This window comes from Oncorhynchus tshawytscha, unplaced genomic scaffold (genome assembly GCF_018296145.1).
Source record: "Oncorhynchus tshawytscha isolate Ot180627B unplaced genomic scaffold, Otsh_v2.0 Un_contig_5665_pilon_pilon, whole genome shotgun sequence".
Classification (NCBI taxonomy): Eukaryota; Metazoa; Chordata; class Actinopteri; order Salmoniformes; family Salmonidae; genus Oncorhynchus; species Oncorhynchus tshawytscha.
Genome location: NW_024609774.1, coordinates 268,834 through 284,746, shown reverse-complemented (window position 1 = coordinate 284,746; position 15,913 = coordinate 268,834). Strand labels below are relative to the sequence as shown.

The window sequence follows — 15,913 nt, the reverse complement described above, 5'->3', positions numbered from 1 at the left end:
GTTTGCAAACCTTTCTCACTGTCCTAGACACAAAGACTTGACTCAGACTGTGGGCGGGGAGATACAGAGAACATGGTGATATTATGACAGTGTGAAGTCTTGCGTAACTATAGCGTCTCCCTTGTGTACCATTTACTTCTCTGGAATCACATGACCAAGTACTGCAGAATTTTGATAGAGTATCAATATAAATAAAAACTGCAGTAGACCTTTCAAAAGCAGGATTAACATTGTTATTTAAGAGTTTGAGGCCCCATTTTGTGACCTCTGTGGAGTCCTTTGGTCCATATATTCTTATTAACTGTACCCTCTTCATAATATTAGTATTACATCAAACCGTATTGTTTCTCATTGATTGTACCGCTGTTGAAGTAACTCAATAAAAACAATTGTTCAAAACAATACATATACAGTACATTGATATTTAACTGATTGGCTCAAACGCATTAAGAAGGAAAGAAATTCCACAAATGAACTTTTAACAAGGCACAACTGTTAATTCAAATGCATTCCAGGTGACTACCTCATGAAGCTGGTTGATAGAATGCCAAGATTGAGCAAAGCTGTCATCAAGGCAAAGGGTGGCTACATTGAAGAATCTAAAATATAAACTATATTTTGATTTGTTTAACACTACATGATTCCATATGACTTATTTCATAGTTCTAATGTCTTCACTATTGTTCTACAATATAGAAAATAGTAAAAATAAAGAAAAACCCTTGAATGAGTAGGTGTGTCCAAACTTTTGACTGGTACTGTATATATTTCTTAATTAATACTATTCAATCCCTTTAAATCATCTGAAAACTCCACATGGGATAGTAGTACAACGTGTGATTATACTGATAGATTGATATCCATTTCTGTGTCTTAAATGGAGACTGTTTCAGATAGTTTAGATAGTTTAGAATAAATACTAGCGTCCCATTGTCAACAGAACGCATGTCCTCCTAGATCAAAGTGATACCATGGCCACCGTGCAAGCACTGCATCTTGTACAATAAACTATCAGAAACCACAGTAACACAACCCTACCTTCACCTGAGCCCAGATCTGTCTGTGTACATTCCCGTCACTCAGCACTTCTGTCAACTTTCCCCTCTGTTGTTTCCTCTCTCACTATCGTGGTTCACAACAATCTCATCCGTCAGTGCTCTGGTAGGGGAATGAGGTGGGGAATAGGAGGGAAGGAGATGATTTAGTCTGATGTTAATATAAACCTGTATATCATCAGGACCTCAGCGTGCAGGCTCTTCTGAAATCTCTCCAACTCTATCACACATGTCACTACTCACAGGGCCCACATTCACAAAGCGTCTCAGAGTAGGAGTGCTGATCTGGGATCAGTTTGGCCTGACAGAATTTCCAATCTACTGTTTTTTCTTCCCAGTCATTGATGTTTATGTACAGTACAACACACATGCAGTACAATAACCAAACATATCCACTGTACCTATATTTACCTAAACTGTATCACTATGCAGTAGTTCAGTGTATTACTGTGATTCATATAGTGGCTGTAAATGACTGTTTCACATGTAAACAGTCAGTGCTTGAATCCCTTAGATCTCACCTCAGTGGCACAATTACAGAGAAAAGCATGTGTGGTGTTTTACCGGTCATACTCACAACGCCCCTGCACAGTACAAATCACCTCAGAGACTCCACAGGTCTCTTAACCTCCTAGATTGGCTGTTAGCTGAGCAGAAACAATAAACTGCACTGAAAGCAGGTAGGAGAGAGCAGAGGCTGGGAGCTCCTTACCGTAAATAGGTTGAATATAGAAGTTTGTTGTGAAGGCTCCCGGCCAGCTATACGTCAATTCAGCAAATTGTAGTGTGCAAACTAAGTGTACATCCCAAATCGTACCCTAGTAGTGCACTATAATATAAGGAATATAGTGCCATGTGGGACTAAGCCTAAGATTCCTGGCTGCACTCTCTCATTACCGCGGAGGATACAGTCAGCTCCAAAAGGATTGGGACAGTGACACATTTGTTGTTGTTTTGGTTCTGTACTCCAGCACTTTGGATTTAAAATGATACACTGACTGTGAGGTTAAAGTGCAGACGGTCAGCTTTCTTTGAGGTTATTTTCATCTATATCGGGTGAACCGTTTAGAAATTACATCATTTTAGGAGACCAAAATGATTGGGACAAATTCACTTGTGTGTATTAAAGTAGTCAAACGTTACGCATTTGGTCCCATATTCATAGCAATCAACGATTACATCAAGCTTGTAACTCTACACATGTGTTGGATGCATTTGCTATTGGTTTAAATTATGTTTAAGATTATTCTGTGCCCAATAGAAATTAATGGTAAATAATGTAAATAATGTGTCATTTTGGAGTCACTTTTATTGTAAATAAGATTAGAATATGTTTCTAAACACTTCTACATTCATGTGGATGCTACCATGATTATGGATAATCCTGAATGAATCATGACTAATGATGAATGAGCAAGTTACAGACATACAAATATCATACCCCAAGACATGCTAACCTCTCACCATTACAATAACAGGGGAGGTTATTTTATATCATACCCCAAGACATTTTCATTACAATAACATACATTTTATATCATACCCCAAGACATGCTAACCTCTCACCATTACAATAACAGGGAGGTTAGCATTTTATATCATACCCCCAAGACATGCTAACCTCTCACCATTACAATAACAGGGGAGGTTAGCATTTTATATCATACAAGACATGCTACCCTCACCATTAGACATTTTATATCATACCCCAAGACATAACCTCTCACCATTACAATAACAGGGGAGGTTAGCATTTTATATCATACCCCCAAGACATGCTAACCTCTCACCATTACAATAACAGGGGAGGTTAGCATTTTGGGGGGGTCTGATATTAGTATGTCTGTAACTTTCAGACTCATCATTATTCACAATACATTCAGGAGTATCCACAATCATGGTAGAACGTCACTTATTTAGGTTCAAGAACCACTGATGATCTCATCTGTAGTGGGACCACTGCCAAGTCAATGCTTATTGTCTGCATCCCAGGGCAACAACCAACTGACCAACACCTCACTCCCATGTAACAGACACCAGAGAGGAAGAGCAGAACACAAACACATCTCTTCCTTTCTGTATTGGTATGACTTGGTTCTTCAGAAACACTTTCTGACGCACAGACAGACACTGTTCCTTCAAGCAGGAACACAGATGTCTAGTTCTAGTTCGTTTTAAATACCGCTTGAATTCATTTCCTGATAAGTGAACCACAACACAGAACATGTCATCTGAGAGGGCTGGATTCATGGCCGGCACACAGACACAGACACACACACACACAAGCCTGTGTGCCCGTGTGGGTATATATTTACTTCTCTTCTATATGTCCTGACTGATAACACACAGTCCTAGAGACTGACAATACATAGTCCCAGAGACTGACAATACATAGTCCTAGAGACTGACAATACATAGTCCCAGAGATTGACAATACATAGTCCTAGAGACTGACAACACATAGTCCTATTGACTGAGAGACTGACAACACATAGTCCTAGAGACTGACAACACATAGTCCTAGAGACTGACAACACATAGTCCCAGAGACTGACAACACATAGTCCTAAAGACTGACAATACATAGTCCTAGAGACTGACAACACATAGTCCTAGAGACTGACAATACATAGTGCCACAGACTGACAATACATAGTGCCACAGACTGACAACACATAGTCCTAGAGACTGACAATACATAGTCCTAGAGACTGACAACACATCGTGCCACAGACTGACAACACATAGTCCCAGAGACTGACAACACATAGTCCTACAGACTGACAATACAAAGTGCCACAGACTGACAACACATCATTCCAGAGACTGACAACACATTGTTTGGAGGGCATGCAGCATCAAACTTGATTACGGGTGTGGCTACAGCAGGGTAGCGGTAAACAAGAATTAGCGCTGTCTCTGTTTAGGCCCCTTTTGGTTGGCTCCAGGGGAAGTTTCCCCTTAGATACAGATCTAGGATGAGCTTCCCCCTGCCCCCAATCAACCCTAACCATTACTGGAGAAAATGCTGAACTGACCCAAGATCAGCATCTAGGGGCAACTTCACCCTATTCCTTTGGGTTGTGTGGTGGATGCAGGGGTAATAATGTGTCTAGGGCACTGTGTTTTAGTAACGTGGTCACAGATTGGTTTGTGCGGTCCCGCCAGCTCCAATAGTATAGTCATTCTCGTGCCAAACGTACATGACAATGTAATGTCTCTCAGTGGAGACTAGTGAGGGGAGGATGGCTCAAAATAATGTCCGGAATGGAGTGGTATCAAGCACGTTTAAAAAAAAAAAAATATATAGACCTATTTCTATCCTACCTTGCCTTTCTAAGGTCTTCGAAAGCCAAGTAAACAAACAGATTACCGACCATTTCGAATCCCACCACTATGCAATCTGGTTTCACAGCTGGTCATGGGTGCATCTCAGCCACGCTCAAGGTCCTAAACGATATCTTAACCGCCATAGATAAGAAACAATACTGTGCAGCCGTATTCATTGACCTGGTCAAGGCTTTCGACTCTGCCAATCACCACATCCTCATCGGCAGACTCGACAGCCTTGGTTTCTCAAATGATTGCCTCGCCTGGTTCACCAACCACTTCTCTGATAGAGTTCAGTGTGTCAAATCGGAGGGTCTGTTGTCCGGGCCTCTGGCAGTCTCTATGGGGGTGCCACAGGGTTCAATTATTAGACCGACTCTCTTTTCAGTATACATCAATGATGTCGCTCTTGCTGCTGGTGAGTCTCTGATCCACCTCTACGCAGGCGACACCATTCTGTATACTTCTGACCGTTCGTTGGACACTGTGTTAACAACCCTTCAGACGAGCTTCAATGTCATACGACTCTCCTTCCGTGGCCTCCAATTGCTCTTAAACGCAAATAAAATGAAATGGTTGCTATTCAATCGATCACTGCCCGCACCTGCCCGCCCGTCCAGCATCACTACTCTGGACGGCTCTGACTTAGAATACGTGGACAACTACAAATACCTAGGTGTCTGGCTAGACTGTAAACTCTCCTTCCAGACTCACATTAAGCATCTCCAATCCAAAATTAAATCTAGAATTGGCTTCCTATATCGCAACAAAGCATCCTTCACTCATGCTGCCAAACATACCCTCGTAAAACTGACCATCCTACCGATCCTCGACTTCGGTGATGTCATCTATAAAATAGCCTCCAACACTCTACTCAACAAACTGGATGCAGTCTATCACAGTGCCATCCATTTTGTTACCAAAGCCCCATACACTACCCACCACTGCGACCTGAACGCTCTCGTTGGCTGGCCCTCGCTTCATACTCGTCGCCAAACCCACTGGCTACAGGTTATCTACAAGTCTCTGCTAGGTAAAGCCCCGCCTTATCTCAGCTCACTGGTCACCATAGCAGCACCCACTCATAGCACGCGCTCCAGCAGATATATCTCACTGGTCACCCCCAAAGCCAATTCCCCCTTTGGTCGTCTTTCCTTCCAGTTCTCTGCTGCCCATGACTGGAACGAATTGCAAAAATCTCTGAAGCTGGAGACTCACATCTCCCTCACTAGCTTTAAGCACCAGCTGTCAGAGCAGCTTATAGGTCACTGCACCTGTACATAGCCCATCTGTAAAGAGCCCATCTATCTACCTACCTCATCCCCATACTGGTATTTATTTATTTATTTTGCTCCTTTGCACCCCAGTATCTCTACCTGCACATTCATCTTCTGCCAATCTACCATTCCAGTGTTTAATTGCTATATTGTAACTACTTCGCCACCATGGCCTATTTATGTCCTTAACTTACCTCATTTGCACTCACTGTATGTAGACTTTTTGTTTTCTTTTGTTCTACTGTATTATTGACTGTATGTTTTGTTTATTCCATGTGTAACTCTGTGTTGTTGTATGTGTCGAACTGCTTTGCTTTATCTTGGCCAGGTCGCAATTGTAAATGAGAACTTGTTCTCAACTTGCCTACCTGGTTAAATAAAGGTAAATAAATAATAATAAATAATAAATAAATCTCAGTGCTAGACGTGTCACTACAGATACCCTGATTTGAATCCAGGCTGTCCCACACCCAGCCTTGATAGGGCGGCGCACAATTGGCCCAGCATTGTCCGGGTTTGGCCCACATTGTAAAAAAGAATTTGTTCTTAACTGACTTGCCTAGTTAAAAAATATTATATATATTTTTTTAATACATTATTATGAGCCGTTCTCCCCTCAGCAGCCTCCACTGAATTGTTGCTATACATTGTTGAAGGGAGGTTAATCCTCTTCCACTGGAACAAAGGCTTGGGGCGGGGACATCACTCCATCACTTCTAGTGTAATTCTCTGGGTCCACACACACTTTACATGGTAAAGGGAGGGGCTTAGACAACAGATTAGATACTGAGAGAAATGTTTCCTGATCTGTTTAGATAACAGTCCCTTTAGGGGCTGGTTTCTCGGACACAGGTTAAGCCTAGTCCAGGACTAAAAAGCATGTTTGAGTCCAGGCTTCTGTCTGGGAAATTGGCCCCGTAAAAGTCTAGTTGTTAGTGAAATTCAATGTTAATTCATGTGCATGGTTCCTGTCAAATGAACGTAGTAAACAGCGACGAAATGAATAAAAACACAACATTATTTCTACCCAGCTCTTTTAACGTTATGTGTTCTGACTTCTTGTGTGGTTAACTGAAGGTGGGATGTTTTAGACATGTGTAGTGATGAGAATCTAGTGTCAAATACCCAAAACGTATAGTCATATCTGATGTAACACCCCCCAAATAAGGTCACACAACAAGGATGTCATTCATTAAAAAAATAGTGCTCTTTATTATAAATTATTGAAATGTCGTATGAATATAAATATGTGCAAAGTTTTTAGTTCTGCTTGCTTCTGCCATCTCCTTTTCTTCAAACTCGATCATGCTTCTACTGCAGCCAGTCACCTGGCTAGACAATAATGAATATCTTTATAAAAGATAGAAGAAAACCTGTTTGCATATTTCTGTCAGTCATGTAAACATTGTCTGGTTTTAAGAAAAATAAATTGAACAGGATGAACCTTAGATGCTCTCTTTGAGAGGAAGAGAGATTCTCAGATTTTAATACATTCAATAGCAAGTGATATCTGGTATCCTGTCTGCGGCACAAATACCACCACATTCATCGGGGTATATTTCCTATCCACTGAGGGCTTACCCAGACTCTATGTCCTCTGTATATAGTGATGTTAATATCTCAAGTATAAAAGCAACCCCTCATTCATTTATTCGTCATGCAAGCATTCGTTGTTCGGTCAAGAAACCGTTTTGTTGGTGAGTTCAGGACAGGTTTGGCATGTTCAAATCAAAAGCCCTGCCAATCAACCAATCATTACACACATCTTCAACACCTTAAGTCTCAAATATCATTTTCTCCATTTGGCCGTTTGTGGCTTCACACTTCTGTAACATTGGGTCATAATTGGTTTGCAGTTCTGGCTAGTTCTTTCTAAGGAAATAAACAACTATTGACTCAAAGTGTGATGTTGGAGGTGGTGACGTTAAATGTCCCCTTTGGAACATGGGTTAGAATTCCGGTTGCTAGGCAGTTTCCTGGCAAGGCTGAGACAGAGATCCCAGTTTTCCCAGAGGAAGCCAAAAGCTTGGTACTCCGACCAACGAGTTTAATACTTCCAGGCTCAGGGCTAATGTCCGTAACTAATATCCAACAGCCAGCTAAGGACAGTCAATACAGCCAATCCTGATGTAATGGTTGAATGGATAGGAGAGGCTGGTGTGTTTGTGTTTCTCAGGCCGGTGCCGTGCCACAGCCAGACCCCGTGGTTAGCAGCAGTGGGAATGTGTGCTTCGTCAGAGGTGTGAAGGCAGGCAAGATGCTGGCTCAGAGCCTTCATCGACTAAAGAGAGAGAGAGCGGACCTCAGGAGGAAGTTATTAGTCATGCAGTGAGGTTAGAGTTGAGGTTGGGAAATAGTTCTTTTCTGGTCCAATTGAAGGCCTGACTGACACACATCTGAACCAATTAGCAGCACACCGACTGGCCGTGTAGCCTCTCAATGAACCAGTCCTCCTTTCTCTCTCTCTCTCTCTCTCTCGTTCTGTCTTTCTCTCTCTCTCCTTCTCTCTCGTTCTGTCTCTCTCTCTCTCCTCTCTCTGCATGAATGAGAGACTGGAAAGTCTGATGACGACGCCCACCTCTTGTCTTGTGGTTGGCAGCCTGTTGAGAGTGACTGGCTGACGTGGGACCAGTATAGCTCTACTCCTCATGGTAACGTTATATCACTCCTGGGCTTGGGAGATAGGTACAGTACAGCCCTTATGAGAACCACAATACCAAGCATCTTCTTCTACTTTCTCAGACTGACTCATGCTGCTGCCTTCCCCTCTGCCTCGTCACCCTGATGTGGGTGAACCATCCCTCTAAGACACAGATACAGACAGTCATATTTCCCCCCCAGTTCTGTGGGGTACTGCCACACTGTCTCTCACACCGGCCCAAGTCCCCTTCATAACACCTTTATCGAGTCTTATGCCATCGAGGCACTACATGTCCAGAGGGGCCTAGATGGGCGCGTCGTACTCCTGCAGGAACTCTTTGAGCGGGTGGGGAAGCTGGTCCCGTTTGCTGGATATGTCCAGGTGTCCGTTGACTGTTTTCCTACACAGGTGCTGCAGGCTGGACATAGTGGAGGAGAAAGGTTTGAGGAGCTCCAGGGGAATCTTCTCCCCTCCAGAGTAGATGTAGTAGGAGGCGTTCCCTCCCCTCGTGTTTTTCTCCACCAGCGAAGCCCCTTTGGTCGGGAGCATGTAGTGGTGGACCAGCTTCAGCACACAGTCGAAGCGGGGCACAGCCTGCATGCTCTTGGGGTCCGTCTGGAGTAAGAAGGACCCGGAGTCACACTGGATGCGCAGGTTCTTGGTGCCAGACGCCGTCTTGACGCTGAGCGTGAAGAAGTGTCGGTTGTCGGAGCTGTCGCGGATCAGGAAGGTGCCGACGGACTCGGCGGCCAGCATGGCGTTGGCCTCCTTGCCATTGATAGAGCCCCAGTAGAAGCCGCTCTCCTGGAGCTTGTGCAGGGTGGTGACGACGAGCTGGTACTGCACCTTGGAGCTGAAGGTCTTGTAACGGTGAGGCAGCCGCATGGTGGAGTCGAAGGGGCTGCTGCTCATGACGGAGTCAAACTTGCTGTGGGTTACCATGGCGCTGCGCACCGCTTCTTTGCGACCTGCCTGGTGAGCACTGGGCACCACACAGACAACAGAAGACTAGAAGGAGGAGGTCGGAGAGTAGAGGTCACCAATCTCCCTACAGAGGTCAAGGCCTTTAGATTTTGTTGTTGTTGTGTCTGGAGAGGATAGTCCTGGAGAAAAAGCAGAGAAAATCATCAGTGTCCAAAGTATCTGCTCAGAGTGGAGTGATTTGGACATTGAGTGGACCTCAGGGCATTTGGCAATATGATCTAAATAACTGACGTTTAGTTTATCAACTCAAGATATCCAGTTCTATCATTTTAATTATAGAAATAAATAACAGTCGATAAAAGGTTTATTTATAGTGTAATTGTTTTAGGATTGAGAGTAATCTAATAGTCCTCAACTCATGTAGCTCTCAGGCAAAGATTATGTTTTGGCTATAATTTCAAATATTCTAATTAAACTTCTCTGGTTACATAGTGGAACATTTTTACCAATGAGGCCCTGGCTATTTTTTGTCCTGTAGCGGACTATTGAGAACCACACGAAGTAATATGATTCGACACCGCTCATGTTGCTATCGTCACTCCAATTACGCACTGCTACATGATTTATAACCATATTATTTGCGACAACTCGCCTATATGGCTATTGTATGTGAAAGGTGAAAGTGAAAACATGATATTTCAGTAGAATAGACTTGATGTGCAATTAGGCTACCGTTTACTCTGTCCTGCTCATTTACAGGAAAGTTGGTTTTTTATCTCTGCCCTCCGGCTCAGTCACCGCGGTCAGTTCCAGTAAAGTCGAGGAGGCTAGTGAGCGGAATCCTTCAACTGTTGCATCATTTTACATACAAAAGTCCCATGAAAAAAAATCACTAATGATTTATAATGATACATTGTCTTCTCCTTTGCTACTTTTAAACAATAGAATCAATAGTCTTATTTCTTACCTTTTAACGGTTTCTCTCTGTACTTGGAACTTTGAAAGTTTATCCAATTGCTTCAATCCCTTGAGTATATTTGCTTCCTTGAGCTTGATATCTTGTGTTGTTCAAATTGTAACAATTGTATCCTTGCTGATGTGCAATGTCCTTTACAGTGTCAGTTGTGTCCTTTGTCTGTGTTCTACGTTGGACTGACTGGACGTTGCTCGTACATCATTTGCCTCTTTAATGATCGCGCAGAGCTTGCGAGTAGCGCTCATAATGTGTCGGGAGGCTCCACCCCCTTGTTTTTCCAGTAAGGGCCTCTTGGCAGATTGTCAGTAAGAAATGTTTTTTTTAAAAGGACGATTCCTGGTATTCAACAGAGAAGTCCTCCCCTCCCCCGCTGTTCTTCCAAAATGAAGTTATGGAGTTCCAGGCAATAACTTTTCCTGCAGCGAATTGATTGTAAAAACTGTCTGTTATCGCCTTATTGTATTAGCTTTGCTGGTAATAGTAATGTTATTATAATGCACTAAATGCATTATAATACCACTAGACTACTATATATTTAGCATGTTGTAAACATTATAAGCTAATCAATATTGTCCAACCTATTGGTTTGCAGAATAGGCCCATATAGTGAAAAACATGTTAAGGTAATCACATGATCTGATACATTTGACGTTTTAAGAAGTAGTTTCATTAATCTGAGCACTGTTGACAGTGGTTGGTAAATGGGCCTCCTAGTGGAACAGCCAGAACACGCTGTTCTTCTCTGGCAACGGCTGAATTCTATGCCAGTGCCCCATAGAGGGCGCCAATATGTTTTGATTGGACAGTTCAAGCTTTAAACCAACATTTATAACTTTATTATGGGGACACCGTTTCCTTGGCAATGACTGTCAGTTTCTTTAGAACTGGCAACATTTTTACATCATTTGCTTTTCATAGACTACTATCCTATACAGATCAGTTATCCAGAATGCATTACTTCCGGCCGTGATAGGGAATCCCATAGGGTGGCGCACAAATTCCCCAGCGATATCCGGGCTTGGCCAGGGTAGGCCATCATTGTAAATAAGAATTTGTTCTTAACTGACTTGCCTAGTTAAAAAAGGTTAAATCAATAAAAATGGCTAGATCCCAACTGGACAGATGGCTATATGAGACCAAGTCACTACATGCTCACCATGCTCATAAACATGTCCATTTCATTCTTAATATCATTTGAATCATTCAATCAAAGTATACATTTGAACGAAAGGAGTTGGGAAATTCGGAACACTACAGGAAGATGGAAATAAAACAAAACACAAAAAACAGTGATCGTTTAACATCCCTTAGAGTAAATCACGTGATCTGACACATTTTGTAGTGTAAGACGTTGAACTAGCGGAGCGTACTCTAGTCGTGTCCAAAATGGCACCCTAGTACTTTAGACTTGGATCAATAGGACTCTGGTCAACAGTAGTGCACTACATAGAGAACTAGATGCCATTTGGGATGCAGCCCTAGTGTTACACTCCCTGTCTCCATGTACTGTAATGTGTGACTTGTTCCCTGCTCATCATCCTCTGTTTCTCCCTTCCTGTTTACTCATCAGAGATCTGACTGACACAAGCCCTGAGAATGGGTAGGTAGATTAACCCAGGGTTTAAACAGCCAGTCTATGGTAATGAAGGTGGTTCAATGGTGATTAACTTTGCCGGGGGGAAATCTGAAGAGTTGCATTGGCTCCCCGAGGTAATGCAGAGGCGTTAGGCTCAGAGGGCTACTTACAGTCTAGTGGCACACAGGCAACCCGGGCTCAAACACCAGGCCAGGTTTCTACCACTCCCTGCCATCTCACCCACCTCAATGTCCACACTCTAATATTCATCCGCCCAGGCAGGGAAGACACCAGGCAGGCCGAGAGAGAGAGAGAGAGAGAGAGAGAGAGAGAGAGACTCTCTCTCCAGTCTGTATTTAAGTTTAAGAGAGAGAGAAACAAGTTAGGCAGTGGGCACAGGCCATTAACGAGGGTTGCGTGCTCCATTTGATCATTTTCTTAACCAGATCTTTACTGAGAGGGGGAAGGTGGAGACTAAAGAGAGAGGGCAGGGGTAGGGCGCTCCAGGCATAAGCGACATAAGCAGGAGATTTGCTGTAAAACTGCACATTTTTTCTCTCTGCCCCGTGGCCTATGGAGCAGAAAAATGAACTGCCCGTCCCTACCTTGAGGCTATGCTCAAACCCTACACCCCAACCTGAGTACTCAGTTCTGCCACGTCTGGTCTCTTGGCCCTATCTTCCGAAAACATCTGAAACCCTACCTCTTTAAAGAGTATCTTAAATAATCCCACAGCACCCCCCCCCCTTAATAATAATACATTGTCTCCCCCCACTAGCACTGACTTTGATAATAGCTACTTTTTTGAGGAAAAACATTGTACTATGACTGTGATATGTGGTTTTCCCACCTAGCTATCTTAAGATGAATGCACTAACTGTACGTTGCTCTGGATAAGAGTGTCAGCTAAATTACTAAAATACACATGTAAATGTGACAAAATGAGCAGAATTGCATGACATTTGTTATAAAATTTCTCAACTTCTCTCTGCTCCATGGCAAAATGTGTAGAATTGCAGGAAATGTGTAAATATCACCATCAAGAGGGGGGCCATTAAAATGTTTTGCCTGGGAGGGGGGTAACCCAACCAAATATGGCTTAGGGCCCTCAAAAGACTAGGGCCAGCCCTGGCAGGGGGGGATGATGTCGTTTTGGCACAGCTCATAATGAGCTTTGGAGAGAGCCAGCTGTGTCTGCAGCGGTGAGTCAGGTGCCTGGTGATTCAGATCAGACCTCTAGACTGGATAACTAGGGCGTGTCCTAAATGGCACCCTATTCAAGAGCCCTATGGGCCCTGGTCAAAAGAAGGGCACGACATAGGGGATAGGGTGCCAAATGGGATGCAGCCTAGGGGGGAAAGCAGCCAGTCAGACAACTCCACTGTATTCCATTTGTTTTCCAGAAAACCCTGTTGTGTCATCAGTGTGAGACAGGCATACGGCTGGTTAGCAGGCCCTCCTGGGGGAAGAATGGAAGTGAGTAGAGAGGAGACGTGGTGTTGAGTTGGCCCAACCAGGAAAGAGGAAGTCATAGGAAGTCATCACACAGCCAGTCTAGGGATCTCATTGTCTTAGACACCTGGCAGACATCAAAGAAGCCGTCATATTGTAGCCTACACCGACACCAGAACAGATTGAATTCAAATGAAAAACAAAGAGTTTATTTAAATTATCAGAGTCTTCTTCAGTTTAAAGAGTAAATGATCACTGTTCCTTTACAATCAAGGCTGAGAGGAATGACTTTTTAAACAGCGGGGTGGAGCATAATACAAGTTCCAATGTTTCACTGTCTGTCTGCCAACAACTCTGGTCTGTGTGTACTTAACCTGGAGGGTAGTGGTCAGATCTCTGGTCTTTCCGGGGTCAGCAGGACCTGTCTACTACTAACTGACCTGTACCTGTAACTCCCAGCTCTCCTCTGCTGTTCCTGTGTGCTCTCTGTGCATTTGGCAGGACGTCTGAAGAACAGGTTGAGAGGCTTGGCTGGGTAGACACACAAGTATGCAAGCACAGATTCACACACAAAGATGCATGCACAAACACACACACATACACACGTACAGATACACACACACACACACAGAGACATTAGACAAGTCTGTATTCTGTCTCATCAAACAGTTACCCAGGTTTATAGTGTGACTAAACCAGAGTGGGTGAGTTACACTAAACCAATACAGCCTAAGGTGTTCCAGTATTGCCTTACTGTACAAACGTTTTGATAAATTTTACTATTTACTACTCGCCCTCTCCAAACCCCGAAGTGGAGTGACTTGACTTGGAGTGAGTTGAAGTGAAGTGAGTTGAAGTAGAGTGACTTGAATTGGAGTGAGTTGAAGTGAAGTGAGTTGAAGTAGAGTGACTTGAATTGGAGTGAGTTGAAGGGAAGTGACTTGAAGTGGAATGACCTTTCCTATAGAAAAGGATAGGATGAGGTGTTGTGACTATTTGGTGGTCTGAAACATTCAGCTTCAGGGGTAAAGCAACTGCTTCAGACTGACTCAGAGACAAGCTTCCAGTACATCCATTTATTGGGTAGAAAAAGGGGGATGAATGGAGGAATGAAAAGCAGAAAAATGTAGTCAGAATTTGTATATTTTGCTGTTCCCGGATTGGCGGAGTTTGATTTAACTGTAACATATCTTAAGAGCTTCTTGTTATGCTACTTTTCATGAGATTTTCTATGGCATAGCCCTTGACGAACAAAGAAAGGCCTAGCTTTCAGTATTTAGACAGCTGGATACGCTGAGGCTACAAAAGTTCAACACTTTTGTGAAATGCTGTTTGCTGAAACTCCTTTTAGGCCCACAGAAGAAGTTACATGCTGCTCAGACTGAATGTAGATTTAGGCCTAAAGTCCATGCACCAAGCTAGATTGGCTCAAACATAGGCTACACATTTTTCTGTGATAAAATACAATTGCAGCATGGATTTGGACTCTAACTTCCGGCGCCGACAGAGATGGCCGCCTCGTTTCGCGTCCCTAGGAAACTATACAGTATTTTGTTTTTTTATGTGTTATTTCTTATGTTACCCCAGGTAATCTTAGGTTTTATTACATACAGTCGGGAGGAACTATTGGATATAAGAGCAACGTCAACTCACCAACATTACGTTCAGGAATACGACTTTCTCGAAGTGGATCCTGTGTTTTGCCCACCACCCAGGACAATGGATCGGATCCCAGCCGGCGACCCAAAACAACGACGCCGTAGAAGGGGCAGACGGAGCGGTCTTCTGGTCAGGCTCCGTAGACGGGCACATCGTGCACCGCTCCCGAGCATACTACTCACCAATGTCCAGTCTCTTGACAGCAAGGTTGATGAAATCCGTGCAAGGGTAGCCTTCCAGAGAGACATCATAGACTGTAACGTTATTTGTTGTACGGAAACAAGGCTCACTCGAGACACGCTATCGGAGATGGTACAGCCAGCTGGTTTCTTCACGCATCGCGTGACAGAAACAAGCATCTTTCTTGTAAGAAGAAGGGCGGGGGTGTATGCCTTATGATTAACGAGACGTGGTGTGATCATAACAACATACAGGAACTCAAGTCCTTCTGTTCACCTGACTTAGAATTCCTCACAATCAAATGCCGATCGCATTATCAACCTAGAGAATTCTCTTCGATTATAATCACAGCCGCATATATCCCCCCCAAGCAGACACATCGATGGCCCTGAATGAACTTCATTTTACTCTATGTAAACTGAAAACCACATATCCTGAGGCTGCATTTATTGTAGCTGGGGATTTTAACAAGGCTAATCTGAAAACAAGGCTCCCTAAATTCTATCAGCGTATTGATTGCGCAACCAGGGCTGGCAAAACCCTAGGCCATTGTTATTCTAACTTCCGCGACACGTATAGGGCCCTCCCCCGCCCTCCTTTCGGAAAAGCTGACCACGACTCCATTTAGTTGCTTCCAGCTTATAGACAGAAACTAAAACAGGAAGCTCCCATGTCAGGTCTGTTCAACACTGGTCCGACCAATCGGATTCCACGCTTCAAGATTGCTTCGATCACGTAGACTGGGATATGTTCCGCATTGCGGCGAACAATAACATTGATGAATACGCTGATTCGGTGAGCGGGTTTATTAGCAAGTGCGTCGGCGATGTCGTACCCACTGCG

General features: G+C 43.6%; 1 protein-coding gene across 1 annotated transcript; it reads right to left on the bottom strand.

Annotated features, from left to right (window-relative positions):
- Positions 1 to 6,847: 6,847 nt before the first annotated feature.
- Positions 6,848 to 10,426, bottom strand: LOC121845826 (suppressor of cytokine signaling 3-like). The gene is made up of 2 exons (XM_042317879.1): positions 10,195 to 10,426; positions 6,848 to 9,406 (listed from the first exon to the last, which is right to left on the bottom strand). Exon 2 carries the CDS (start codon positions 9,243 to 9,245, stop codon positions 8,607 to 8,609), a length of 639 nt encoding a protein of 212 aa, XP_042173813.1. The 5' UTR covers positions 9,246 to 9,406; positions 10,195 to 10,426; the 3' UTR covers positions 6,848 to 8,606.
- Between the last annotated feature and the right edge of the window lie 5,487 nt (positions 10,427 to 15,913).